The sequence below is a fragment of the Jaculus jaculus genome, chromosome 1, assembly GCF_020740685.1.
Source record: "Jaculus jaculus isolate mJacJac1 chromosome 1, mJacJac1.mat.Y.cur, whole genome shotgun sequence".
Lineage (NCBI taxonomy): Eukaryota > Metazoa > Chordata > Mammalia > Rodentia > Dipodidae > Jaculus > Jaculus jaculus.
In genome coordinates, this window is record NC_059102.1 from 108691939 (window position 1) to 108718640 (window position 26702).

At 46.3% G+C, this 26702-nt stretch overlaps 1 protein-coding gene across 1 annotated transcript; it reads left to right on the plus strand.

The window, feature by feature from the left end:
• The first annotated feature begins 166 nt into the window (after positions 1–166).
• Nans (N-acetylneuraminate synthase) lies at positions 167–26643 on the plus strand. The gene is made up of 6 exons (XM_004656952.2): positions 167–361; positions 7407–7622; positions 18241–18340; positions 19154–19308; positions 23850–24116; positions 26036–26643. The coding sequence occupies exons 1-6, from the start codon at positions 230–232 to the stop codon at positions 26243–26245; spliced, it is 1080 nt and encodes a 359-aa protein (XP_004657009.1). The 5' UTR covers positions 167–229; the 3' UTR covers positions 26246–26643.
• Positions 26644–26702: the final 59 nt, after the last annotated feature.

Below are 26702 nucleotides of genomic sequence, written 5' to 3' on the forward strand. Positions count from 1 at the left end.
CCGTGACACGCCAGGCGCGGAGGGGGCGGGGCTTGTCGTCCCACCCACCCCTTCTCGCAGAAGGTTCCTGATTGGCTGTCGGAAGCGAGGCGGGGCCCGGTGATAGGTTGCGCGGTGGCCGCCAGCTGACGTGGCGGGCCTGGCGCGGGCGACCCGGGCTGCGCACGCGGCAGGCAGAGGTGGCGGCCCCGGGGACTGAGTGGGAAGTGATCGGGTGCGAGCCTCCACCATGCCGCTGGAGCTGGAGCTGTGTCCCGGGCGCTGGGTGGGAGGGCAGCACCCGTGCTTCATCATTGCCGAGATCGGCCAGAACCACCAGGGCGACCTGGACGTGGCCAAGCGCATGATCCGCATGGCCAAGGTGAGGGGCGAGCTCCCGGGAGGGCGCGGTCGCGGGAGGCTTTCCCTAGCGGTCCCCTGCGGGCGTCCGGCCTCTGGTGGCTAGTGCTGTGTTCCTCTCCCTCTCCTCCTGACATGTCTTCCATCCAGCGCCCTCCTTCCAGCCTGACCTCTTTCTGACGCCACTTTGTGCATCTGGCTTTACGTGGATACTGGGGACTTGAACCTGGGCTGGCAGGTGTTGCAAGCAATTGCCTTTAAACGGCTGAGCCATCTGCCCAGTCCCAGAGTCATCTTCAGTGGCCTCTAAAATCTTAGTGACCGGGCCCGTTCCTGCTTATCATATGTCACCTCTGACATCCTCCCGTGACTTTGACTTCGAGGAATTACAGTCCCTGGCAGTTGCTATGGCATTTTCTCACTTAGCTTTTCCCTGTGTTTGGAATATGAAGTCTTTTTTTTTTTTTTTTTTTTGGTTTTTCGAGGTAGAGTCTCACTCTAGCCCAGGCTGACCTGGAATTCGCTATGGAGTCTCAGGGTGGCCTCGAACTCAGCAGTCCTCCTACCTCTGCCTCCCGAGTGCTGGGATTAAAGGCGTGCGCCACCACGCCCGGCTTTGGAATATGAAGTCTTTAAAAGCCTGGTAATTTCACTTCTGTGAACCTCAGCTTCCTCATTTGAAAAACCCAGCTTGATAAGTAATCGTTCTTGGGATTGTTATGAGGATCAAATGAGAAAACTAATGTATGATACTTGAGACAGAACTCCATTAATGTTAACTACTAGTGATAGGACGCTTACAATATGTGTGCTTCCTCTTGGTAAATTTACTTTCATGTTCCGTCATTACTACTTGGATGGATGCCTTCCCCAACTTCTCTCTCAGCCTTGGGTTTCACACTGCATTGCCATCCTCACTTTCTTTGTTTGTTTTGTTTTATCTGGTGATGGTTTCTTTTCTTCCAAATATTTACTTATTTGCAAGCATATAAAGGAGGGGGTATTGGATGTGCCAGGGCCTTTTTGCCACTGCAAATGGACTTCAGACACATGTGCCACTTTGTGCATCTGACTTTAGGTGGGTATTGGGGAATTGAACCCTGGCCATCAGGCTTTGCAAGCAAGTAAGTGCATTTAACTTCTGAGCCCTCTTTTATTTAAGAAAAAAAAAACATTTTTATTGATTTATGTGAAAGAGAGGAGGGAGAGAGAGAAAGAGAGAATGGCCTCCAGCCTCTGCACATGAACTCCAGATGCATGCACCCCCTTGTGCATCTGGCTTACATGGGTCCTGGAGAGTTGAACCGGCATCTTGTGGCTTTGCAGGCCTGCGCCTTAACTGCTAAGCCATCTTTCCAGCCCTGTTTTTCTTGCTTTTTTAAAAAACATTTTATCGATAGCTTCTATAATTGTAGACAATGAACCATGGTAATTCCCTCCCCACCCTCACTTTCCCCCCTTACAAATCCACCTTACATCATATCCCCTCCCCCTCTCAATTAGTCTCTCTTTTTATTTTTATTGGCTTTTCAAGGTAGGGTCTACTACTCTAGTTCAGGCTGACTTGGAATTCACTATGTAGTCTCAGGGTGGCCTTGAACTCTTGGCATTTCCTCCTACCTCTGTCTCCTGAGTGCTGGAATTAAAGGCTTACACCACCGTGGCCTGCTGGTTTTTTGTTTTGTTTTGTTTTTTGGTGTTTTTTTTTTTTTTTTTTTTTTTTTTTGAGACATTGTCTTACTCTGTAGTCTAAGCTATCCTGGAACTCATTATTTATCTCAGGCTGACCTTGAACTTGTCACAGTGCCACAGCCTCCCTAGTGCTGTTGTAGCTTCTGTAGTGCTGAGATTATATCACATCTGGCTTGCTATTCTTTCTTTTTTTTAATTTTAATTTAATTTTGTTTTGTTTTGTTTTGTTGAGATACTGTCTCCCTATAGTCCAGACTGACCTGGAATTCACTATGTAGTGTCCACAAATGGTGATCCACCTACCTCTGCCTCTTGAGTTCTAGGATTAAAGACTCCACCACATCTGGCTATTAAAAAAATATTTTTATTTATTTATTTGACAGAGAAAGAGGGAGAAAGAGAGAATGGGCACTGCCAGGGCTTTCAGCCACTGCAACGGAACTCCAAACACTTGCACCCCTTGTGCATCTGGCTAATGTGGGTCCTGGGGAGTCGAACCTGGGTCCTTTGGCTTTGCAGGCAAATGCCTTAACCACTAAGCAGTCCCTCCAGCCCTTGGTTTTTTTTCTTTCTTTTTTTAAAATATATTTAGAGGAGAAGAGAGAATGGGCACACCAGGGCCTCCAGCCCCTGTAAATGAACTCCAGATGTATGCATGACTTTGTGCATCTGGCTTTATGTGGGTATTGGGAAATTGAACTTGGGTCATTAGGCTTTGCAAGCTAGTGCCTTAACTGCTGAGCCACCTCTCCAGCCCATTTAAAAAATATTTTTTTTGCAACTATTTGCAAGGAGAGAGAGAGTGTGAGCAAGCAAGAAAGAGAAATTGGGCTGGGTATGGTGGCACATGCCTTTAACAGCACTTGGGAGGAAGAGGTAGGAGGATTTTCATGAATTCAAGACCACTCTGAGACTACATAGTGAATTTCAGGTCGGCCTGGGCTAGAGCAAGCCCTTACCTTGAACTCCCCCCAACACACCAAAAAAAGGGGTAGTAGGGCCTCTTGCACCTGCAAATAAACTCCAGATTCATGCACTTGTGCATCTGGCTTTATGTGGACACTGGGGAATTGAACTTGGGCTGGCAGGTGTTGCAAGCAAGTGTCTTTAATGCTGAGCCATCTCCCCAGTCCCAGCATCTGCCCATTAAAATATATATATTTATTTATTTATTTATTTATTTGGGAGAGAGAGAGAATAGGCACACTAGGGCCTCTAATCACTGCAAATCTACTCCAGACATGTGTACCACTTTGTGCATCTGGTTAACTTGGGTACTGGGGAATCAAAGGAATTAAATCTGGGTCCTTATGCTTCTCAGGCAAGCGACTTAACTGCTAAGCCATCTCTCCACCACCCCCTTTTGTTGTTGTTGTTTTGTTTTGTTTTTTTGTTTTTTGTGTTTTGCTTTTCGAGGTAGGGTTTCACTCTAGCTAGGCTAACCTGCAATTCACACAGAAAGAGGTGAACCAAGGCCTCTAGCTGCAAACAAACTCCAGATGCACGTGCCACTTTCTGCATCTGGCTTTACATGAGTATTGGGGAATTGAACCCAGGTTGTCAGGCCTTTCAGGCAAGCGTCATAACTGCTGAGCCATTCCTCCATCCATTATATAGCTTTTTTGTTGTTGTTGTTTTTTGTTTTTATGAGGTAGGGTCTCACTCTAGCCCAGGCTGACCTTTAATTCACTAAGTTGTCCCAGGCTGGCCTTGAACTCATGGAGATCCTCCTACCTGTGCCTCCCAAATGGTGAGATTAAACACTACTATGCCCGCATTTAATTCCTACAACAACCTGTTGCTAAATTCATTTTAACTCAAAGAAGCCAAGTGATTTGTCTGTGGCAAACAGCTAGTAGGCAGTGTTTTATTTTACTTTATGTTATAATCTTTGCCTTTAGCCTCAAGTCACCAGCTTTTATATGGGAAAGGGGAATATTCCTGCTTTTAATTTGGAGGAGCAGCCTGTTTTTTCAAGGTGTGACCTCTATCCATGCAGAAGTTGTAAAGTTTTAACTCCATGGAAACAGAGCTACGTGTCTTTTTCCTCACACAGTCTCTCCTTTATTTTCGGAGGGTGGTTAGCAGTGAGGAGCAACATGACAAGGCTAAGCCTGTGCTGCATTGCAGTGGGCCCAGCTTCTGTTCACTAGCTGCACAGTCTTGGGCAGATGATTTCTCTTCTCAAAGCCTCAGATTTTTCTTGCTTTTCTCTGTGTGTGTGTATGTATGCTTTAAAATTTAAAGCAGGGGAATTTCTTGAAATCTCAGCACTTTTGACTTTGCTGTCATTTTAGGAGTCACATTTGCATGTTATATCCAAGCTGACTTGCTCATGCAAGTCAGTTTGCAATATTAAAAGTTGAGTTCAGGGCTGGAGAGATGGCTTAGCGGTTAAGCGCTTGCCTGTGAAACCTAAGGACCCCGGTTCGAGGCTCGGTTCCCCAGGTCCTACGTTAGCCAGATGCACAAGGGGGCGCACGCGTCTGGAGTTCGTTTGCAGAGGCTGGAAGCCCTGGCGCGCCCATTCTCTCTCTCTCCCTCTATCTGTCTTTCTCTCTGTGTCTGTCGCTCTCAAATAAAAAAAAAAAAGTTGAGTTCAGTTATTTTTATTGTATTATTAGAATTTATTATCATAATGTATAATACATAATGCCTCCAGCAACACGGAATGTAGTCCACAGTGGTAGCCATGCAGCCTGACGAAACTCCCTCCAGAGGCTTGGGGGACATTTGTTCAGGTGCAGCTCATATCTTTAAATACATACATATATATGTATATCTTTAAATACATATATGTATGTATTTGAGTAAGAGAGAAAGAATGGGCATGTTAGAGCCTCTTACTGCTGCAAATGAACTCCAAACACATGCACCACGTTGTGCCTCTGTCTTTATATGGGTGCTGGGGAATTGAACCCTGGGCCTGCATACTCTGAAGTGCTGAGCCAGCTCCCCAGCCCATGGTTCAGATTTTGACTTGGTGTCTCAGAAGTCAGAGTGAAGCAAAGTTAGTGAGTTTAACCATTAGCTAAGGGATAGACTTGAGAGTCCAATGCAGGTGAATCTTAGGGGAACACCCCCTAAGTGCTTTAGCAACAGCATATAAAAATGCCTTGGAGACTGGGAGAGTTAAGAAATGACAGGGCTGGAGGGATAGCCTAGTGGTTAAGACACTTGCCTGCAAAGCCAAAGGACCCAGGTTTGACTCCTCAGGACCTGCGTAAGCCAGATGCACAAGGGGGAGCACACATCTGGAGTTCTTTGCAGTGACTGGAAGCTCTGGTGCTCCCGTTCTTGCCTATTTCTGTATCAAACATCTCTCAAATAAACAAATAAAAACAAAATATTGAAAGAAATGACAAAGTGACCTGTGAAGGCACTGTGCTGATATAGAAATGAGGAAGAAATGTAGTTCAGACAAAAAGATGGATGAAAAATTAAAATAAAGCTGTTTTGCTACATATAGGAAAGTGGGTAAGGTATATTTTGATCCCAAGCCTGGTTCACTAGCAATTTTTTTTAATTTTTTTGTTTATTTATTTTTATTATTTGAGAGCGACATACAGAGAGAGAAAGAGGCAGAGAGAGAGAGAGAGAGAGAGAGAATGGGCGCACCGGGCCTCCAGCCACTACAAACGAACACCAGATGTGTGCGCCCCCTTGTGCATCTGGCTAATGTGGGCTCTGGGGAAACGAGCCTCGAACCAGGGTCCTTAGGCTTCACAGGCAAACGCTTAACCACTGAGCCATCTCTCCAGCCCTCACTAGCAAATTTTGTTGTTGTTTTTGTTTGTTTGTGTTTTTATTTGTTTTTTCAAGGTGGGGTCTCACTGTAGGCTCAGGCTGACCTGTAATTCACTATGTAGTCTCAGGGTGGCCTTGAACTCATGGCGATCCTCCTTATCCCTGCCTCCCGAGTGCTGGGATTAAAGGCGTGTGCCAAGCTTTCACATTTTATTTTGAGAGAGGGTCTCTTTAAATTGTGTAGGCTGGCCTTTAAGTCATTGGGATTACAAGCCTGTACCACCAGGACCAGCCAAAGAATTTTTCAATAGCTGGAACACCTCTTTGTGTACAGAAATGGCAGTGAACTGAGACCTTAGAAGATTTTACCTAATCCTTTATTCAATAGTTTTTGAAACAACTGTGGGAGATTGGCAGATTTGCAATGGGCATATAGCTTTTCTGGCCTGACGGTCTTTCTCTTTTCCCTTCCACTCAGCAGAGATGCCCAAACGGGCCAGTGCTCATCCCCTTTGCTCTGAGTTTCAGATCCTGGTCAGCCAGCCACACCAGGAAGCACAGGTCCGGGACAGCTGGCTGCGGAGTTGCTGTTGTTGAAGTCAGAGAAAGGGGCGCAGGGCCCTCTCTACCCTTGTTCCCTTACCCGGGGGGATTTCTCAAAGCAGTTTAAGACCTGGGGCTTATAGATGGAAGAATGGAATCTAGGGATGGCAAATCACCAGTCTTAAGAGTTAGGGTCAGAGATAATTAAGCCAGAAGGACTTTCTGAAATTCAAGTCTCAGACTTATTTAATAATCTTGTGCTGAGGGTTTTTTTTGTTTGTTTTTTGTTTTTTTGAGGTAGGGTCTCACTCTAGCTCAGGCTGACCTGGAATTCTCTATGTAGTCTCAGGGTGGCCTTAAACTCACTGTGATCCTCCTGTCTCTCCCTCCCGAGTGCTGTGATTAAAGGCGTGCACCATCATGCTCTATTTCTTTTGCAATCTTTTTTCATTTATTTATTTTCAAGCAGAGAGGTAGAAGAGAGACAGAGAGAATGGGCACAGTAGGGCCTCCAGACACATGCATGGCTTTGTGCATCTGGCTTTATGTGGGTACTAGAGAATTGAGCCATCTCTCCCAACCCTATTTTACAATCTTTTGCTGTGTCTTACAATTTAAAAATCTTACGATCCACAATGCATGACCCGTATTCCTCATCAAGGAGGGGCCAGGAGAAGGGAGTAGGACATGGAGGAGGCTAACAATGGTGTCAACTTGACTGTATTCACTGAGTGCAAAAGTAATTAATAAAATAAAATAAAAATCTTATGAACTCAGAGCTGGGGAGATAGCTCAGTTGGTAAAATGCTTGCCTCCCAAGCATGAGCACATGAGTTTGATCCCCAGAACCCATGTAAGAATGCCAACAAGAGCCTGGCATGGTGGTGCACACTTTTAATTTCAGCACTTGGGAGGCAGAGGTAGGAGGATTGCTGTGAATTGAAGGACACCCTGAGACTATATAGTGAATTCCAGGTCAGCCTGAGCTAGAGTGAGACCCTACCTCAAAAAACCAAAACAAACAAACAAACAAAACAGCCAACAAGGAGCCAAGTCTCTGAAAGGCATCCTACTGTGTGTTACAGGAGTGTGGGGCTGACTGTGCTAAGTTCCAGAAGAGTGAGCTGGAGTTCAAGTTCAACCGGAAGGCGCTGGAGAGGCCATACACCTCGAAGCATTCCTGGGGGAAGACATATGGGGAACACAAGCGGCACCTAGAATTCAGCCATGCCCAGTACAAAGAACTGCAACAGTATGCCCAGGAGGTTGGCATCTTCTTTACTGCTTCTGGCATGGATGAGGTGAGCACTTGACCTCTCAGTCTGCCCTGTTACCAGACCCACAGTGGGCAGCCTGGTGACGTTGGCTTAAAGCCGGCTCTAGCCCTTTCTTACCTTTTCTGTGTCCAACTAGGTGGGAAGCCAACAGGTGCCAAGACCTGGGGAAGAATCTTTGTGAGCAGAGGACAGAGTATCTCTGAGAGTCAGGGGTAGCTACACTGGTCTCCCAGGGCCCCTCAAATCTGAGACACCTGAGCTGGGCCACATGCTCCCAGTACAAAAGGTCTGAATTGGAAACCTGGACTCCTTGCCAACTCATCTTCACTGGCTTGGTGGGTGGCACTGTCATTACCCTAGGGAGTGGCCAACAAGGCTGGTCTTGGTGTTTTGGGCTTGGCCATGCTGACATCTTAGAGAAGTCCAGTTTATGCCAGGTGTTAGGTCTATTTTGCACTGTGACTGCTTATGATGTGCTTATATTCTCTTCTGAATGTAAAAAAGTCTAGTCAGTCAGGCGTGGTGGCACACGTCTTTAATCCCAGCACTAGAGAGGCAGAGGTTGAAGGACCGCTGAGAGTTTGAGGTCATCCTGAGACTATATAGTGAATTCCAGGTCAGCCTGGGCTAGAATGAGACCCAACCTTGAAAAACCCCCCAAAAAAAGAAAAGAAAAAGAAAAATGCCTGGCATGGTGGCACACACCTTTAATCCCAGCACTCAGGAGGCAGAGGTAGGAAGATTGCTGTGAGTTCGAGACCACCCTGAGACACCATAGTGAATTCCAGGTCAGCCTGGGTTAGAGTGAAACCTTACCTCGAAAAACCAAAAAAAAGAAAAAAAAAAAAGTTTACTCATAGAAACAGTATAATTCAAAAAGGGCGGGGGGGGGTGGCCTGTGAGCTCTATGTAGCATCTCTTGATATATTTCCTCTCAAAGTCTCTCTGTGTATATTTTATTACCTGGTTATAGTATCTACCTAGGTTGTAACTTGATTTGCTTTTTCCAGTCAACATTATAGGGTAAGCTTCCACCCCACCTTGTAAATAAAGTTTTTTTTTCTTCTTTTGTTTGTAGCCTTGAACTCATAGCAATCCTCCTAACCCATATATAAAGTTTTTAACGTGATAGAATATTTTGTTTGGAGGATATACTAAAATATACCTAACTCTTTCTCTAAAAAATTTATTTATTTATTTATTTTAATTAATTTATTTGAGAGAGCACACTAAAGAGGCAGATAGAAAGGGCATGCCAGAGCCTTTAGCCACTGTGAAGAACTCCAGACACATGTGACACCTAGTATATCTGCTCATGTGGGTCCTGGGTCCTGACTTGGCAGGCAAACACCTTAACTACTAAGCCATCTCTCCAGTCCTTATTTTTATTTATTTATTTGAAAGAGGCAGATTGAGAGAGAGACTGGATGTGCCAAGGTCACCACCTGTTGGAAACGAACTCCAGATGCATGTGCCACCTTGTGCATCTGGCTTATGTGGGTCCTGGGGAATCAAACCTGGGTCCTTTGGCTTTGCAGGCAAGTGCATTAACTGCTAAGTCATGTCTCCAGCCCAATATACCTAACTCTTCCTCTGTTGTTTTCCAGAGCACTTAGTTCCCACAGGGACTATCTGAAGTCTCTGGGATCCCCCTTCTCCTTTCTACCCTTGATGTTGGCTTGAAGGTGATGCTGGCTGGAGGTCCTCTAGGTCCAGGGTCCACCACCATGTGGAAGAAGACAGGCTTGTTTTAGGAAAACACATTCACAGAGGTTGTGTGGCTATCTTGGTGGTCTTCAGTTAATGACTTTCCTATAGCTAAGGCAAGGGCCGCAGCCTCTGTCCAGATCTGAGGAGTGGGCTCGCTGTGATTCACTTTGATCTGTTGTCACATCAGCCTCAGTTTCAGAAAGCAATGAGTAAGTCAAGTTGGAAATTGGCAGCAGAACCAGACTGCTCCAGGAACCCATTTCAGGGACTCTTCCTTCTGCACATGGGTCCGGCCTGGGAGAGTTTCTGAGATCCAGTGCCACAATCCCTAAAGAAACGGGAATTTCCCAAGGGCATACTATGTAAGCTGGGATGAGAAAACTACCTAGTTCCAGGGCTCTTCGCTCCTAGGGCCTGATTTCCATCCTGCTGTCCTTCAAATCAGCAGCCTTTGAAACAATATCCAAAGGTGAGGCAAATGTGATCTGTCTGTTGAAAAATAATCTCATTTCTTTAGAAAAGAGCTGGGTGTGGTAGTGTATCACTGGTGGGTTTGGGGAGCCAGACGATGGTAGTAGCACTGAGGCAAGCCTAGGCTTCACAGCAAGACCTTGTCTCAAATAGAGAGAGAGAGTGCGCGTGAGCAAGCGAGTGGTGTGGTTGTGGTCATGAACATGTGTAACCCCAGTTCTATGGGCGGCAAAGACAAGAGAGTCACTGAGGCTCGCTGGTCAGCCAGTCTGACACCCCCCCCCCAAAAAAAGGGTAGTTCTGACTTCAGTGAGGAAAAACCTTTTCATTTTTTAAATTTTATTTTATTTTCAGACAGAGAGATGAGAGACAGAGAGAGAAGGGGCACACTAGGGCCTCCAGGCACTGCAAATGAACTCTAGACACGTGTGCCACTTTGTGCATCTGGCTTTATGTGGATCCTGGGGAATCGAACTTGGGTCCTTTGGCTTTGCAGGCAAGCACCTTAACTGCTAAGCCATCTCTCCAGCCTGAGAGACTCCCTTTCAAAGGAAAACAACATGGAAGAGTTTAAGAGGAAGACCCTTGATCTAACGTTCTCCTCTGACCTCCACATGCTTGAAGTGTATGGGGTGTGTGTACCTGCATACACACAATCACGCCACACCTGCCCAAAATCAAGTGAACTTGGGAGGGAAAATCAGGAGAACCATGAGTTCAAGGCCAGCCTGGGGTTTTCTTACTGGATCAGTGGGGCTCCTCTGCCATTTGTTTCCAACTGTTCTGGCTGACCTGGAGCACTGGGCAGTGAGAAGAAAATGAGTTCTTACAAACCTTTACAGAAGAGACATGGACCTTGCTTTGCTCAGTCAGCGTTTCCTGCCCATCCCGCCTGCTGGTGGAGATGGGTTGGTCCCTTGTTCCCTGTTTATGGAGCAAGTGACTCCCAATGTTTATTCATCCTGACTTCCTTGTAACAGTAGGCATTGACTGAGTGCCAGTTTCCTCCACCATGTGCTGTTCTTGGGTGCTGTCTGTGCCAAGGAAAGGTTAGGGTGTGGCAGCATTTTATTAAGGTTGAGAAAATGAGCAGGGCACCTGGCCCGATGGTACACAGAGGCTTGTGGACTTCAGCGGAAGTAAGTGGAATGGCCGCAGTCAGTTGAGGAAGCAGGTAGAAGCCATGAACTCAGTGGGGCTCCTGAAAGACACACTTCACCCCTCAGGACTGTCCCCATAGAGCCGCCCTTCCTCTGGCCCCTAGCTCCACCCTGCCTTTCCTTCCTCCTGTCCTTTCTCTGGCTGCCTGCCAACTGGCACCCTGGCATGGTCCCGTGTGACAAGGCTGGTCTGCCTCTCCTGTGTACCAAACCCAGTCAGGTACCTGAGAAGCTGTTGATGTGTCTTCCAGAGTTCTTTCAGGTAGGTGGCCATGCGGAAGCCCTGAGACTACCTGCTTTCATTGTGCCTAAGAAAGGGACCAAACAGTGGGCAGGGCAGGCCAGGGGAAGCCAGGGATCCCTGGAAAGAAAAGAGCCACTGGGACATGGCCACCTCAGTACCATAGCTAGGATTTTTCAGGTGACAAGTTGGCACATTTACCACTGTGCTGGATCGTAAGTGGCAGTTTTACAAGTGGCCACTAGACGGCGATGATTCCCTATGTGGGCTGTAAAATGAGGCCCCTCCCTAAGCAGAAATTTACCTTGTTTTGTTTTTAGTTTTTGGAGGAAGGGTCTCACTCTAGCCCAGGCTGACCTGGAATTCACCATGGAGTCTCAGGATGGCCTCGAACTCATGATGATCCTCCTACCTCTGCCTCTCGAGTGTTGGGATTAAAGGCATGCATTTGTGGTCACTTGACAATGATTGAATTCCATGCAAATTTCCCAATTTGCATAGGCAAGTATTTTTCAGGTGTTTTTCTTCATTTGGCCTCCTTGCTCTGTCCCTCTCCTGAGCCCACTCATCTGTCTGCTTATACCCTGGATGGCCAATGGTCTAGCCGGTGAACATTATCTAGGTCTTAGTATAGAAATGTTCCTTTTTACATAGAAACCCTCTATATTCTATATTGTGTTCACTGAGTATGTTATAAGTGGAATTTTTTCAGTCCCATCTTAGGACTGGTTACTGTGACACCTGAGAGGAGAGCATGCGGGAGAAACATGGTAGGAAAAGAACAAAAAATATAGTGAGCCAAGCGTGGTGGTGCACCCCTTCAATCCCAGCACTCAAGAGGCAGAGGTAGGAGGATTGCTGTGAGTTCAAGATCAGCCTGGGACTACATAGTGAGTTCTAGGTCAGCCTAGAATGACCCTCTACCTTGAAAATCAACAAAAACATAACAAAAAATGTTTAGGGCTGGAGAAATCTCTCAGTGGTTAAGGCATCTGCCTGTAAAAAGCCTAATGACATGAGTTTGATTTCCTGATGCCCACATAAAGCCAGATATACAAAGTGGCACATGCATCTGGGGTTTGTTTGCAGTGGCTGGGGTGCCCATTCTCTCCTTCTCTCTTACTCTCCATATATATATGGAAGGGGCTGGGGATGCAGCTCAGTTAGTAAAGTGTTGTCTTAGAATGCATGAAGATCTGGGTTGAAGAAGCCAGCCAGAAGCTGGGCATGATGGTGCACACCTTTGCTCACAGCATTCAGGAGGGTCGCCGTGAGTTCAAAAACCACCCTTAGGATACAGAGTGAATTCCAGGTCATCCTGGACTGGAGTGAAACCCTACCACAAAAATCCAAAAAATTAATTTAAAAAAATCCAACTCTAGTGGTATAGTTGAACCGGGGCTTTGCATATGGAGGGCAAGCCCCATTTTAATGAGCTCTACTCCAGCCCTTCCCTAAGCACTCTCTATGGTGGGGCAGCTCCTCCCACCCTGTGCTGTCAGAGTTTGGGCAGAAGAGGGAAGTCCTTTTTGGAGTTGTCTCAGAGTGCAGCCATGGGGTTTGGAGTAGCTCGCCCCTGGGAAGATGGGCAGAGCTCCAGCTTTGATGGGCCGATTTATGGAAGAGTCACTTGCAGAGCAGCCTCTGCTCTCCTTACCACCTCCAGCCTTCCGGATTGTCATGCCATGTGGCCTACGTCCTTACTCCAAGGGGGCTTCAGGACAGGGCTGTTGGCATTATCTAGGAACTTACTTAGTGCACACGAAATTCAGACATTTAACTCTCACTGTAGACCGGCAAATTTTAGAGTCTGTGTTTCAGCTTAGTGGGGTCCCAGGAGAGTGGCGTATACTTAAGGAGGGTGAGACGCCCTGGCCAGGTGCATCAGGCTTTGAATTTCAAATAACCTTTTAGGATAGAACCTGCCTACTTGGAACCATTCTGAGAAGTGGTTTGTCTTATTCTTTTTTTTTTTTTTTTTAAGGTAGGGTCTCACTCTAGCTCAGGCTGACCTGGAATTCACTCTGTATTCTTAGGGTGGCTTCGAATTCACAGGGATCCTTCTGCCTCTGTCTCCTGAGTGCGGGGATTAATGGCATGTGCCACCACACCTGGCTAATGTTTGATAATTTTATCTTTTTTTTTTTAAATTTTCATGGAGAAAGGGATTTATTGACATTTACAGATCCACAGGAAGTTTTATAATGGCAGAAGAAGCTAGCCTGTTTTCACAGGTCCAAGCAGAGAGAGAGAGAGAGACCCCAAGCCAAGGAGCCCAAAACCCACACCACACAACACACATAGGAATCCAGGCTGAACTCAGGCGCTTTGTATATCTTTAGATTGAAGTTCCAAATCCACCACCACACCTTGGAGCTGACCCTAAGATGCGTCTACTTGACACCTGCTCCAGCCAGGAGGCTGGAGATCCAAGAAGTTTTAATAAACTCCTGAATCTCCTGGAGGTCATCTATCCAAACTACCACATGGTGCCAAACCAAAACCAACATGCACATGCATGCATGGACTAAATTCTAGTTGGATTAGGGACCTAGATGCTTAAAGCAAGTTTGAATACTTTGAACCATTGGAAGAGTGTTTCTTTTTTTTGTTTGTTTGTTTCCATTTTTTTGAGGAAGGGTATTGCTCTAGTCCAGGCTGACCTGGAATTCACTGTGTAGTCTCAGGATGGCCTTAAACTCATTGTAATCCTCCTACTTCTGCCTCCTGAGTGCTAGCACTAAAGGTGTTTGCCATCATGCCTGGCTAAAAATATTTTTATTTATTTATCTGTAAGTAGAATGAGAGAGGTAAAGAGAATGGGTGCACCAGGGCCTCTAACCACTGCAAACAAATTCCATATGCATGCACCACTTTGTGCCTCTGGTTTTACATGCTTACTGGGGAATCAAACCTGGGTCATTAGGCTTTGCAGGCAAATGCCTTAACTACTGATCCATATCTCCACTCCTGAAAGAGAGAGAATGTCCCTATCTTTGGAAATTTAGTGTTGGTTCCTGGAACCCTTAATTTCTTTTCTTTTTTTTTTTTAAAAAAGGTTTTATTTATTTTTTTATTTGCAAGCAGAGAGAGAGAATGGGCGCACCAGGGCCTGCAGCTGCTGCAGAAGAACTCCAGATGCGTGGTCCATTTTGTACATCTGGCTTACATGGGTATTGGGGGACCCAACCTGGGTTGTTAGGCTTTGCAGGCAAGCACCTTAACTGCTAAGCCATCTCTCCAGCAGTCACCCCCAACCCCTTTTATTTTGACTCACGATCGATATATTGCCCAGGCTGGCCTCCAACTCAATATTTTCTTTCCTGCACTTTCTGGTTTCTAGAATATAGGTGTGTGTCCCAGTGCCTGGTCCATGACTAACTCTGTATACCTGGCCTTTTCTCTCCTTAGCAAGGGGAACCCTTAATTTCAGAGTAAGTTTTTCTTATAATTTTTTTTTATTGACAACTTGTATAATTATAAACAATATCCCATGGTAATTCCCTCCCTTTTCCCTTTGAAACTCCACTATATCCCATCTCCCTCTCAATCAGTCTCTCTTTTATTTTGATGTCATGCTCTTTTCCTCCTATTATGATGGCCTTGTGTAGGCAGTGCCAGGCACTGCGAGGTCAGCAATATCCAGGCCATTTTGTGTCTGGAGGAGCATGTTATAAGGAGTCCTGCCCTTCCTTTGGCTCTTACATTCTTTCTGCCACCTCTTCCACAATGGATCCTGAGCCTTGGAAGGTGTGATAGAGATATTGCAGTGCTGAGCACTCCTCTGTCACTTCTCAGCACCATGGTGCCTTCTGAGTCATCCTAAGGTCACTGCCATCTGAAAAGAGAAGCTTCTCTAACCAAAAGTGAGAATAGCATTAATATATGTATATAAACATTAAGAAAAGTGCTTACTGGGCAATTTGGTGAACATAGTAGATACATTTAGCCAGATAGCAGCAGACATTACACCCCTAGGGCTCATGACTACCCCTGTTGTAGGTTTTCAGTATCAGGGATATATTCCCTACCATGGAGTGGGCCTCCAGTCCAATTAGAGGGCAGTTGGTTTCCCTCTAACAGACATGCCACTATTGCACACGTTAGCTAATTTGGCCTGGCTGGCCAAATATAAAGCTTGCAGTGTCCACTGTTGAGTATCTTCACTAGTGATTTCTCTCCCCCATTGAACTGCATGCAGCATGGTGTTTTCCACTGTTCTGTCAGCTGGTCTACATGGAGGAGGTTATCAGCTTAGTTCCAGCAGGATTTCTCAGTGGCCTTGCAGCCCAAGTATGTGGAGTCTTTAGCAATAGGGTCTTACCATCTATTCCTGGTGGGAAACCAAGGGCCTTGGCAATGGCCTATAATGTTTGTGGGGCATCAGGGACCTTCCTGGCCAACAACTCACTGGAAGGTATCCCATCCCTGGAACTGAAAATTTTCTAGTAACAATCAATTCCATTGTCCAAAAATGTAGGTTTCCATGTGACTTATTTATATCCTCTTAGATTTTGATTAGCCCTCCCTCCACTTTTACTCTATCCCTTCCCCTGACCTCACTTGGGCCTTTTCACCCCCATTAATCTATTCTTCTACTTACATATATACAATACCATCCTATTAAGTCCCCCTCCCCCTTTCTATTCCCTTTATATCTCCTTCTAGCTTACTGGCCTCTGTTACTGAGTTTCCTTCCTACTCACATAGAAGTCCAATCATTGTAGCTAGGATCCACATATGCCTCCCGAGTGTTGGGATTAAAGGCATGTGCCACCACACCTGGCTGATGTTTGATTTTTTTTTTCTTTTTTTGGTTTTCAAGGTAGGGTCTCACTGTAGCCCAGGCTGACCTGGAATTCACTATGTAGTCTCAGGGTGGCCTCGAACTCACGGTGATCCTCCTACCTCTGCCTTCTGAGTGCTGGGATTAAAGGCATCCGCCACCACATCTGGCTTTTTTTTTCCTTCTTAAAAATATTTTATTTTCATTTATTTATTTGAGAGGGAGAGCGTATATGTGTGTGAGAGAGAGAGAATGGGCATGCCAGGGCTTCCAGCTGCTGCAAGCGAACTCCAGATGCATATGCCACCTTGTGCATCTGGCTTATGTGGGTCCTGAGGAGTTGAACCTGGGTCCTTTGGCTTTGTAGGCACATGCCTTAACTACTAAGCCATCTCTCCAGCCCTTATTCCCTTTTTGGTACAGAATTTTTCTATGCAGCCCAGACTAGCCTTAAATTCATTCTGTAGCCCAGGCTGACTTTGTGATCTTGCCTTAGTCCCTCAAGTGCTGGGATTACAGCATTTAGTCAAGCCACACCCATTTCCCACTCCTATTTCTCATCAGAGCCTACTTAGCCTCCTAGATCAGACAAGATTAGGCATGATTTTTTTAAAAGAATATTTTATTTATTTATTTATTGGAAAGAGATAGGATGGGTATTTAGGGTCTCCAGCTACTACAAATGAACTCCAAACACATACGCCACCTTGTGCATCTGGTTTTTTGTGGGTAGTAGGGAACTGAACCTGGGTGTTCTGCTTTGCAGGCAAGTACCTTAACCTCTATGCCATCTCTCCAGCCCTAGATGTTTGAATCTGAATGGGAGGACTGAGAACAAATTTTGGGTCCCTTGTGCTGGGTAAGAGCAGGGGACTTTTTTCTTCATATGCCACCCCTCCCCCACCACAAGGGCAGTGTTTATTATTGTGGTTAATATCTTTGTGTGTGAGTGTGGACATACTTGTAGAGATCAGAAGACAACCCCAGCTGTCAGTGATCTCCTTCTGCCTAATGTGAGGCAGGGTCTCTTGTACATTGCCATGGATACCACAACCTCCAGGATTCTTCTGCCTCCCATTTCACCTCAGGGGCACGAAGATCCAGATGCTCACCATCATGTCTGGTCTTAGTCGGATTCTGGGGATCAGAACTCAGATCATCATACCTGTGCAGCAAGCGCTTTATACCCATTGAGCCATTTCCCCTTAACTCTCAGCATCCTCCTACCTCTGCCTCCTGAGAGTGAAGGATTAAAAGCCATGGCCAGCAATAAATAAAATAAAGTTAAAAGGGCTGGCAAGATGGCTTAGCAGTTAAGGCGCTTGCCTCCGAAACCTAAGGACCCAGGTTCAATTCCCCAGGACCCACCTAAGCCAGATGCACATGGTGACACATGCATCTGGAGTTCATTTTCAGTGGCTAGAGTCCTTGATGTGCCCATTCTCTCTCTCCTTCTCCCTCTCTCTTCCTCTAATAAATAAATAAAAATAAACCAGAAAAAAGTTTTAAAAAATTAAGCCGGCCATGGTGGTGCACACCTTTAATGCCAGCACTCAGAAGGCAGAGATAAGAGAATCGCCATGAGTTCAAGGCCACACTAAGACTACATAGCAAATTCCAGGTCAGCCTGAGCTAGAGTGGGACCATATCTTGAAAAAAAAAAACAAAATTATATATGTGTGTAAATATTTTAGAAGGACAGTGTTTATTGTTTTTAAATGTTACTGTTATTATTTTTGGCTGGTTTGTTTCATTCTATTTTTTTTTTTTTTTTTTTTTTGGTTTTGGTTTTTTTGAGGTAGGGTCTCACTCTAGCCCAGGCTGACCTGGAATTTGCTATGTAGTCTTAGTGTGGCCTCGAACTCATGGTGATCCTCCTACCTCTGCCTCCCAAGTGCTGGGATTAAAGGCGTGCACCACCACGCCCAGTCCTTTGTTCTATTTTTTCAAGGTAGAGTCTCACTCTGGTTGAGGCTGATATGGAATTCACTATGTAGTCTCAAGGTGTCCTTAAATTCACAGCCATCCTCCTACTTTGCCTCCCAAATGCTAGGATTAAAGGTGTGCACCACTGCACCCTGCTGGGGCGATGGCTTTTTGTTTTGTTTTAATTTTTAGAGATGGTGAGAAAGGGGTTAGGAGAGGTAGAGAGAATTGGCGCACCAGGGCCCCATCCCTGGTGGGCTTGTGTGACTTTGCACTTGCCTCACTTGTGTATGGAGGACAATGTTTATGAACAATGGTGAGAAGGAACTCCCTCTTTGACTTTTGTAGATGGCAGTTGAGTTTCTGCATGAACTGAATGTTCCATTTTTCAAAGTTGGATCCGGAGACACTAATAATTTTCCTTATCTGGAGAAGACAGCCAAGAAAGGTCAGTGTTTCTCATAAAACCTGAGGGAGTTCAAGCTTTCATTCCCTTCCCCAATCCCGTGACCCAGGGTAGTTGCCCACTGTTGAATCTCATGAAGACACATTTAGGAACTTCCTTACATCAGCGACTAGCTCCACCCTTGGTTTGGGGCAGTGCCAGGGACAGATCCCAGGGCTTTGTGAGCATTCTACCACAGAGCCCTATTCACGGTCCCTGTAGGATAGCCTACCTCATGTGTGCACATGACACGGCCGCTCAGCCCAGGTGAGCTCAGTTGACCTTCACAGCCACGTTGGGATGGAAGCAGGTTGCGTTACTGTGTTGCTGTGTACTGTTCCCTGGATGAGACAGCAGAGCCCTAGGCAGTACTAGAGGTGAGAGCTCTCCACCTCATTCAGCCATGACCCCTTCCCCCCCCCCGCCTTTTTTTGTGGTAGGGTCTCACTCTAGCCCAGGCTGACCTGGAATTCACTATGTCATCTCAGGGTGGCCTCGAACTCACGGTGATCCTCCTACCTCTGCCTCCCGAGTGCTGGGATTAAAGGCGTATGCCACCACGCCCAGCTGGATTTTAGATTTCATTCTGTATTGTGCAGCCCTTTGATCTTCTCAAATGCTGTTCTCTCCGGGGCTGTGAAATCCCCCGTCTCTTTGATTTGGTTCAGTTTGCTGAAGAGTGATGTGGTGGGCGGTCTGCACTTTCCCACAGAAGCTGGCACAGTTGTGGGCAGGCTTAGCTGAATGATAGGAGCATCAGCTGGGGGGTGTTTGGGGAGAATCTGAACCTCCTGTAAAGAAGGGCCTGGTTTCTAGGTCGGCCCATGGTGATCTCCAGTGGCATGCAGTCGATGGACACCATGAAGAAAGTGTATCAGATGGTGAAGCCCCTCAACCCCAACTTCTGCTTCCTCCAGTGCACCAGCGCGTACCCACTCCAGCCCGAGGATGTCAACCTACGCGTCATCTCGGTGAGCATGACGTAGGGAGTTGTCTGACTGGGCTGTACCCTGTGGGAAAGATGGAGCCTTCATTGTAGCGCTAAGAATGGGCGCTGGAGTCATAGACATGTTAGGCAAGGACTCTACACCGACCTCCATCCCCACCACCAGCCTATTTACACCAAAATTGTAACTAACCATAGCATGTTCTATAATTTAAAGATTTTACTTATTTATGTTTACTTGAGAAAGAGAAAGAGAGCGGAGATGGGTGCTCCAGGGTCTCTAGCCTCTGCAAGCGAACTCCAGATGCATGTGCATCTTCTGCATCTGGTGTTACATGGTGTGTGGTTTGATTCAGGTGTCCCCCATAAACGAATGTGTTCTAAGTGCTAGGTTCCCAGCTGGTGACAATTTGGGAATTGGATTCTCCTGGAGGCAGGGTATTGTTGGGGGCAGGCTTATGGGTGGTATAGCCAGCTTCCCCCTGCCAGTGTTTGGCACACTCTCCTGTTGCTGTTATCCTTCTAATGTTGGCCAGGAGGTGATGTCCACCCTCTGCTCATGCCATCATTTTCTCTGCCATCATGGAGCTTCCTCTTGGGTCTGTAAACCAAAATAAACCCTTTCCTCCCACAAGCTGCTTTTGGTCACGTGTTTTCTGCCAGCAGTGCAAAGCTACCTGCAACACGTGGGTATTGGGAATCAAACCCAGGTCGTTAGGCTTTGCATGCAATCCCCTTAGCCACTGAGCGATCTCTCTAGCCCTATTATATAATGTAAACATCCTTTGGCAATCTTGATGGGGGTTTTGGTTTGTTTGTCAGTCAGGTCTCACTCTAGTCCAGGCTGACCTGGAACTCACTCTAGAGCCTAGGCTGGCTTTTAACTCAGTGATCCTCCTGCCTCAGCCACCAGAGTGCTGGGATTAGAGTTGTGTACCACCATATTCTGTAGGTGTACATTTCCTGTGCCTGTGTGCATTGGCCATTAGCAGTCCTCTTCTGTGAATTGCTCTGGTTTTTTTTTTTTTTTGTGTGTGTGTGTGTGTGTTTTAAAAATTATAGTAAAATATATGTAAGATGTACCCTTTTTAGTGTATTTTATTTATTTGTGAGAGAGGGAATGAGAATGGGCACACCAGGGCCTCTTGCTGCTGCAAATGAACTCCAGATAGATACATGTACTTCTTTGTGCATTTGGCTTTGCATGAGTACTGTAGAATTGAACTCAGATCAACTCAAGCTAGAAGGTTTTAGAAGTAAGCACCTTCAATTGATGGGTCATATATCCCCAGCCCAGCCCAAAACTTACCCTTTAAACAATATATTTTAAGCTGGGTGTGGTGTGGCATGCCTTTTATCCCAGCATTTGGGAGGCAGAAATAGGAGGATCACCATGAGTTCCAGGCTGCCATTAGACTACATAGTGAGTTCCCGGTCAGCCTGGGCTAGAGCGAAATCCTATGTGGAAAGTCCAAAACATATATGTTTTACTTGTTTATTTATTTGCAAGGAGTGAGAGAGATTGAGATTGAGTGTCTTTGGACATGCTAAGGCCTCTTGCTGCTGCAAACAAACTCTAGAAGCAGGTGCCACTTTGTGCATGTGGCTCTACTTGGGTACCTGGGAGAGTTGAGCCTGGGCTGGAAGGCTTTGCAAGGAAGGCCTTTAGACTGAGCCATCCCCCGCTCAGACTCACCCTTTTAACCAGTTTTAGTTGTGCACTTTGGTAGCTTTGGTGCATTCACATTGTTGTGCAACCATCACCTCCATCTATCTCCACAACATTTCAGGATCCCAGACTGAAATGCTGCTCATTAAATACTCCCCATTTCTCCTTCCCAAGCCCCTGCAATGCCCATTTTACCTTCTGCCCCTCTACATTTGACAATCCTGGGTATCATATATAAGTGGAACCTTTTTTTTTTATTTTTTTTTTAAATTTTTTATTTATTTATTTGAGAGCGACAGACACAGAGAGAAAGACAGATAGAGGGAGAGAGAGAGGATGGGCGCGCCAGGGCTTCCAGCCTCTGCAAACGAACTCCAGACACGTGTGCCCCCTTGTGCATCTGGCTAACGTGGGATCTGGGGAACCGAGCCTCAAACCGGGGTCCTTAGGCTTCACAGGCAAGCGCTTAACCGCTAAGCCATCTCTCCAGCCCTTTTTTTAAATTTTTATTAGCATTTTCCATGATTATAAAAAAAAATCCCATGGTAATTCCCTCCCCCCCCCACACTTTCCCCTTTGAAATTCCATTCTCCATCATATTACCTCCCCATCACAATCATTGTACTTACATATATACAATATCAACCTATTAAGTACCCTCCTCCCTTCCTTTCTCTTCCTTTTATGTCTCCTTTTTAACTTACTGGATATAAGTGGAATCTTGAAATATCTGTCTTTTTTTAAAATAATTTAAGCCAGGCTTGGTGGCACACACCTTTAATCCCAGCACTCAGGAGGCAGAGGTAGGAGGATCACTGTGAGTTTGAGGCCACCCTGAGACGATATAGTGAATTCCAGGTCAGCCTGGGCTAGAGTGAGACCCTACCTCCAAACCCCTCCCCCCCCCGAAAAAAAAAATAAAGGAGAGAATTTTTTTAAGATTTTATTTATTCATTTATTTATTTATTTATTTATTTATTTGAGATAGAGAGACACAGAGAGAGAGAATGGGTGCACCAGGACCTCCAGCCACTGCAAACTCCAGATGCATGCGCCACCTTGTGCGTCTGGCTGACGTGGGTCCTAGGGAACCAAACCTGGGTCCTTTGGCTTTGCAGGCAAACGCCTCTCTCCAGTCCATATTTGTCTTTTGCAGCTGCCTTTTTTTCTTTTTTCTTTGAGAGAGAGAGAATAGGTGCACCAGGGCCTCCAGCTGCTGCAAACAAACTCCAGCATTTGCACCACCCTGTGAATCTGGCTTACGTGGGTCCTAGGGAATTGAACCTGGGTCTCTTGGCTTTGCATGCGAAGGTCTTAACGGCTAAGCCATCTATCTAGCCCAACTACCTTTTTTCCCCTCTTGTATTTCAAAGTGTTCGTCCATGTTGTTATGTGTGTCAGATTTTTTAATCTTGTTTTTTAATGCTGTTTTTTTTAATATTTTACTTTTATTTATTTACATGAGAGAGAGAGAGAATGGGCGCTCCAGGGCCTCTAGCCACTGCAGATGAACTCCAGATGCATGTGGCCCATTGTACAATGTGGCTAACGTGGGTCCTGGGGAATAAAACCTGGGTCCTCTGGCTTTGCAGGAAAATGCCTTAACCACTAAGCCATCCTTCCAGCCCTGGTTTGTTTTTTTTTAAGGTAGGGTCTCACTGTAGCTCAGGCTGACCTGGAATTCACTATGTATTCTCAGGATGGCCTTGAACTCAGTGATCCTCCTACCTCTGCCTCTTGAGTGCTGGTATTAAAGGTGTGCGCCACCACACTGTTGTATTTAACTTTTTAAAAACCTTTTTCAGAACTGACATCACTCTCTTTTTGCCTAAACATTCTGTCCTTTGTAGTCCTGATCTTTGTTTGTTTGTTTGTTTTTCAAGATAGGGTTTCACTCTAGTCCAGGCTGACCTGGAATTCACTATGTCATCTCAGGGTGTTCTTGAACTCAGTGATCCTCCTACCTCTGCCTCCCAAGTGTTGGGATTAAGGCATGTGCTACCATGCCCGGCAGTCCAGATCTTTTTTTTCCCACTACTAGCCACGTCTCCCAGATGCACAAAGTGGTACATATATCTGGAATTTGTTTGCAACTGCAAGAAAAGTGAATAACCTTGTCGCCCCACTTCACAGTGATTAGTGTAATTAAGCACCTTAGTATCTGTGACTCCAGATAGTTTTTAGTATATCACAGACCCCCTTCCCTTTCATCCCCACCCTCTGGCTATCACTGCATGGTGAGATCTGCTTTGACCCATTGGAGCCCAGCCCACCCACGCTGTAGTGGTTGGAATTCCCTGACCCTGGAACCTGCACTGCCTTGCTCACCCACAAGCCTGGCTCTTTGGGCCTATGCCACCAGCTTCCCTAATCTTTTATGAAACTCCAAGTCTTTCTGCTGGACTTAAGCTTTCTGGTCACCCTCACTAGCAAGACTCAGCCATCTTAGAAAGTCTTTTCCTACATTCAATGAATTATAGATGACGGTTGGGTTATTCAGCACTTCCACCAAGGATTGTACTGAGATGGGGCTGTATATATAATTGATGATATTTTTGCATACAGCACACTTGCTCGAAACAGCATGCCAATTAAATGTGACAGATGCTTTTTGAACGAGCTCAGGCATTCAGTTTCAGTTGTCATTCTTGGTGACTTGTACAGAGTGAAGCATTCGTAAAACACATCCTTAATGACAACGGTAACCACAGTTGTAGAGCCTTCACGGCGTGCTGGGAGTCCTCCCTGAATTCACACAGTAGTTATTCCTCCCAGGGAAGAGAGGCTCACAGAGCTCCAGTATCTCGTCTGTGGCTACTCAGCTCGTGAGTGGCTAAACTGGGGCTCGTGTACAAAACTCCATGATGGGTAACGTTTCCCCCTTTTCTATTTTAAAGGAATATCAGAAGCTCTTTCCTGACATTCCCATAGGGTATTCTGGACACGAGACAGGCATAGCCATATCTGTGGCTGCAGTGGCTCTGGGGGCCAAGGTGTTGGAACGTCACGTAACTTTGGATAAGACCTGGAAGGGGAGTGACCATTCTGCCTCACTGGAGCCTGGAGAACTGGCTGAGCTGGTGCGGTCTGTGCGCCTGGTGGAGAGGGCACTGGGCTCCCCAACCAAGCAGCTGTTGCCTTGTGAGATGGCCTGCAATGAAAAGGTGGGTGCCGCCTGGCTCTGCTGGGTCACACTGTCCTGAGGTGGGCACGGCGCACAGGCCCGAGAGGTGGGCTCATTGCCGACCCTGCCTGAGTCAGGCGGGTAAGCTAACGGAGTGCTACCCTGTCCCCTCTGAGTCTCATCAGGCTAGTGTGAACAGCGGGGCGAATAGGTTTACCTAAGAAGAACTTGGGCAGTTTCTCTGGTCACATGAGCGTCTTTCACTAAGTCCCTGAAGCCTGTAGCCCCAGGATTCCTGGACTCCAGGAAGTATACAGGAGATGAAGTCCAGGCGTGGGCCAGGCCTGGGGTCCCTGGGAGCAGGCAGGCCCTGAGGCCCTGGGAAGAGATCCTGGGCATTGTTAAGCATAGAAGGTGAGTGAGCAGCTGCCCCCTTGCAGAGGGCTGGTGGGCAAGGATGCAGATAGTCCTGGGGCAGCATCTGACGGGATGCTGAGGCACGTCGCCTGGCATACCGACCTTTCTTGGGAGCTGTAGCCTGAATCTTCTTCCTGCCCCGTGATGCATAGAGCCAGGCTCCCTGGGAGTGCCCTGTGCAGGCTTCTCCTTTGCAGATTGTCTGGGTTGAGGCAAAGGACAAACACCAGGCACACATGAGGAATGTTGTCAACTTTACCTCGAGTGGAGTCTCTACTGAGGAATTAATATGGGATGTTGTTTCCAATCATGGAGGTTGTTAATTATAAAAAATAAAATTAAAAAAAAAAGAAATTAGGGATGAAAAGGATAAAAATGCCTTGCAGAGGAAGAGGAGACAACTTCCAGAAACTGGAATGGGAGGCAGTGGAGGAAAAATGCGGCTCTCAGCAAAGGCACACAATCATCCATTGGCATACATTTTTTTTCCCTTGGCACCAAATCCCAAACAATTGGGAGGATGGAGTGTGGCACCATAGATCGTTTCAGAGTACTTACTTAGAGGCAGACTCTCAGGAGCCCTTGGTCTCCTCACCTGCCCGGCCTGCCTGGCCCTTCCTATGCTTCTCACTTCCTGTCATCAAACTGTCACCCTCATTGGTTCCTGAGCCCTCCAGAGCCCTATTTTACCAAACTCACTAGTTGATGTGTCTGCCCTAGACCAGGAGTTAAAAGTCTTGTCCTTTTGGTTCTCATCCTGGCTGTTGGCAGCTTGACCAGGTTGCCCACTTTTCTTGGATCTCAGTTTCCCCACTTTATTTATTTATTATTTTTTATTTGTAATCAGGGAGAGAGAATGGCAGAGACAGAGAATGGGCATACCAGGAGATTTTTTATTTTATTTTATTTTAGGTAGGATCTCTTTCTAGGCCACACTGACCTGGAATTCACTCTAGTCTTAGGGTGGTCTCAATCTCATGGCAGTCCTCCTACCTCAACCTCCCAAGTGCTGGGATTAAAAGTGTGCACCACCATGTTCAGCTTGGTTGTTAGGTTTTGAAGGCAAGTGCCTTAGCTACTGAGCCATCTCTCTAGCCCCAGTTTCCCTGTATTTATAGTGAGACGTTGAACGAGGTGTTGATAAAAATAATCAGAGTTGTCATGTATCATGAGCATGTTGTGTTCCAGCTACATCACCTACAGTCATTGTTCTCTACAGTTAACTTACAAGGCATAGGCATTGTACCCCCCCCCCCCACCGACTTTACTGTGAAGCCAGTGCCCACTTAGCTGGAGGGACCTGAGCCTGGTTCTGTTTGGCTACATACTCTGAGGCCTTTCCATTGAGCTGTATTGCTGGCAGGGCCTTTCCTCTTAGTCTGTGGTGTCACTGCATATTAGCTATGTCCTATCCTCTGTAAGATGCTGTTTGGGACGCTCTGGAAGGCACAGTCCCTGTTGTCAAGGTACCTGAAAAAGGACCTCAAGCACTGCGTAGGGTTACTAACGGCATCTGACACTGTATCTTCCTCTTGTCCACAGCTGGGCAAGTCAGTGGTAGCCAAAGTGAAAATCCCAGAAGGAACCATTCTAACACTGGACATGCTCACTGTGAAGGTTGGGGAGCCCAAAGGCTGTCGTCCTGAAGACATCTTCAGTCTCGTGGGCAAGAAGGTGCTGGTCACTGTGGAAGAAGATGACACAATCATGGAAGAGTCGATAGAAAATCATAGCAAGAAAATCAAGTCTTAACATGTACATCACCCCCTCCAAGGCTCAGAACACTGGTGGAAGACAGAGCAGAAAGAATGTAAGAGCCAGAGGATGGGGAGGAGTGCTGTGGAACACCGTCTTCTGGACAGGCAGTGGCCGTTGCATTCATGACCTCACGAAAGCTATTATCACATACCAAGGCCTGCATAATATCTGGCCCATAGACATGCTCTCCTGTATGGTTGAGAAGGGAAGAAAACAAACAAAAAAAAAAAGGGTCAGAGCAGAAGAGGGACTAGTTAGAAAGGAGGAGTTCAGTGGAAAGGGGATGACAAGAAGGAATGAGAGGGGATTATGATCAAAATGCACATGTATGAAAATTATCAATAAGCTAAAAAAAATCAAATCTTAAAATAAAGTGTCATTCTGATTTCTAAGTCATCGTGCTGCTTCAGCCTGGTGTGTTGGGTGAATGAGGCATGCATGAGTGGAGAAC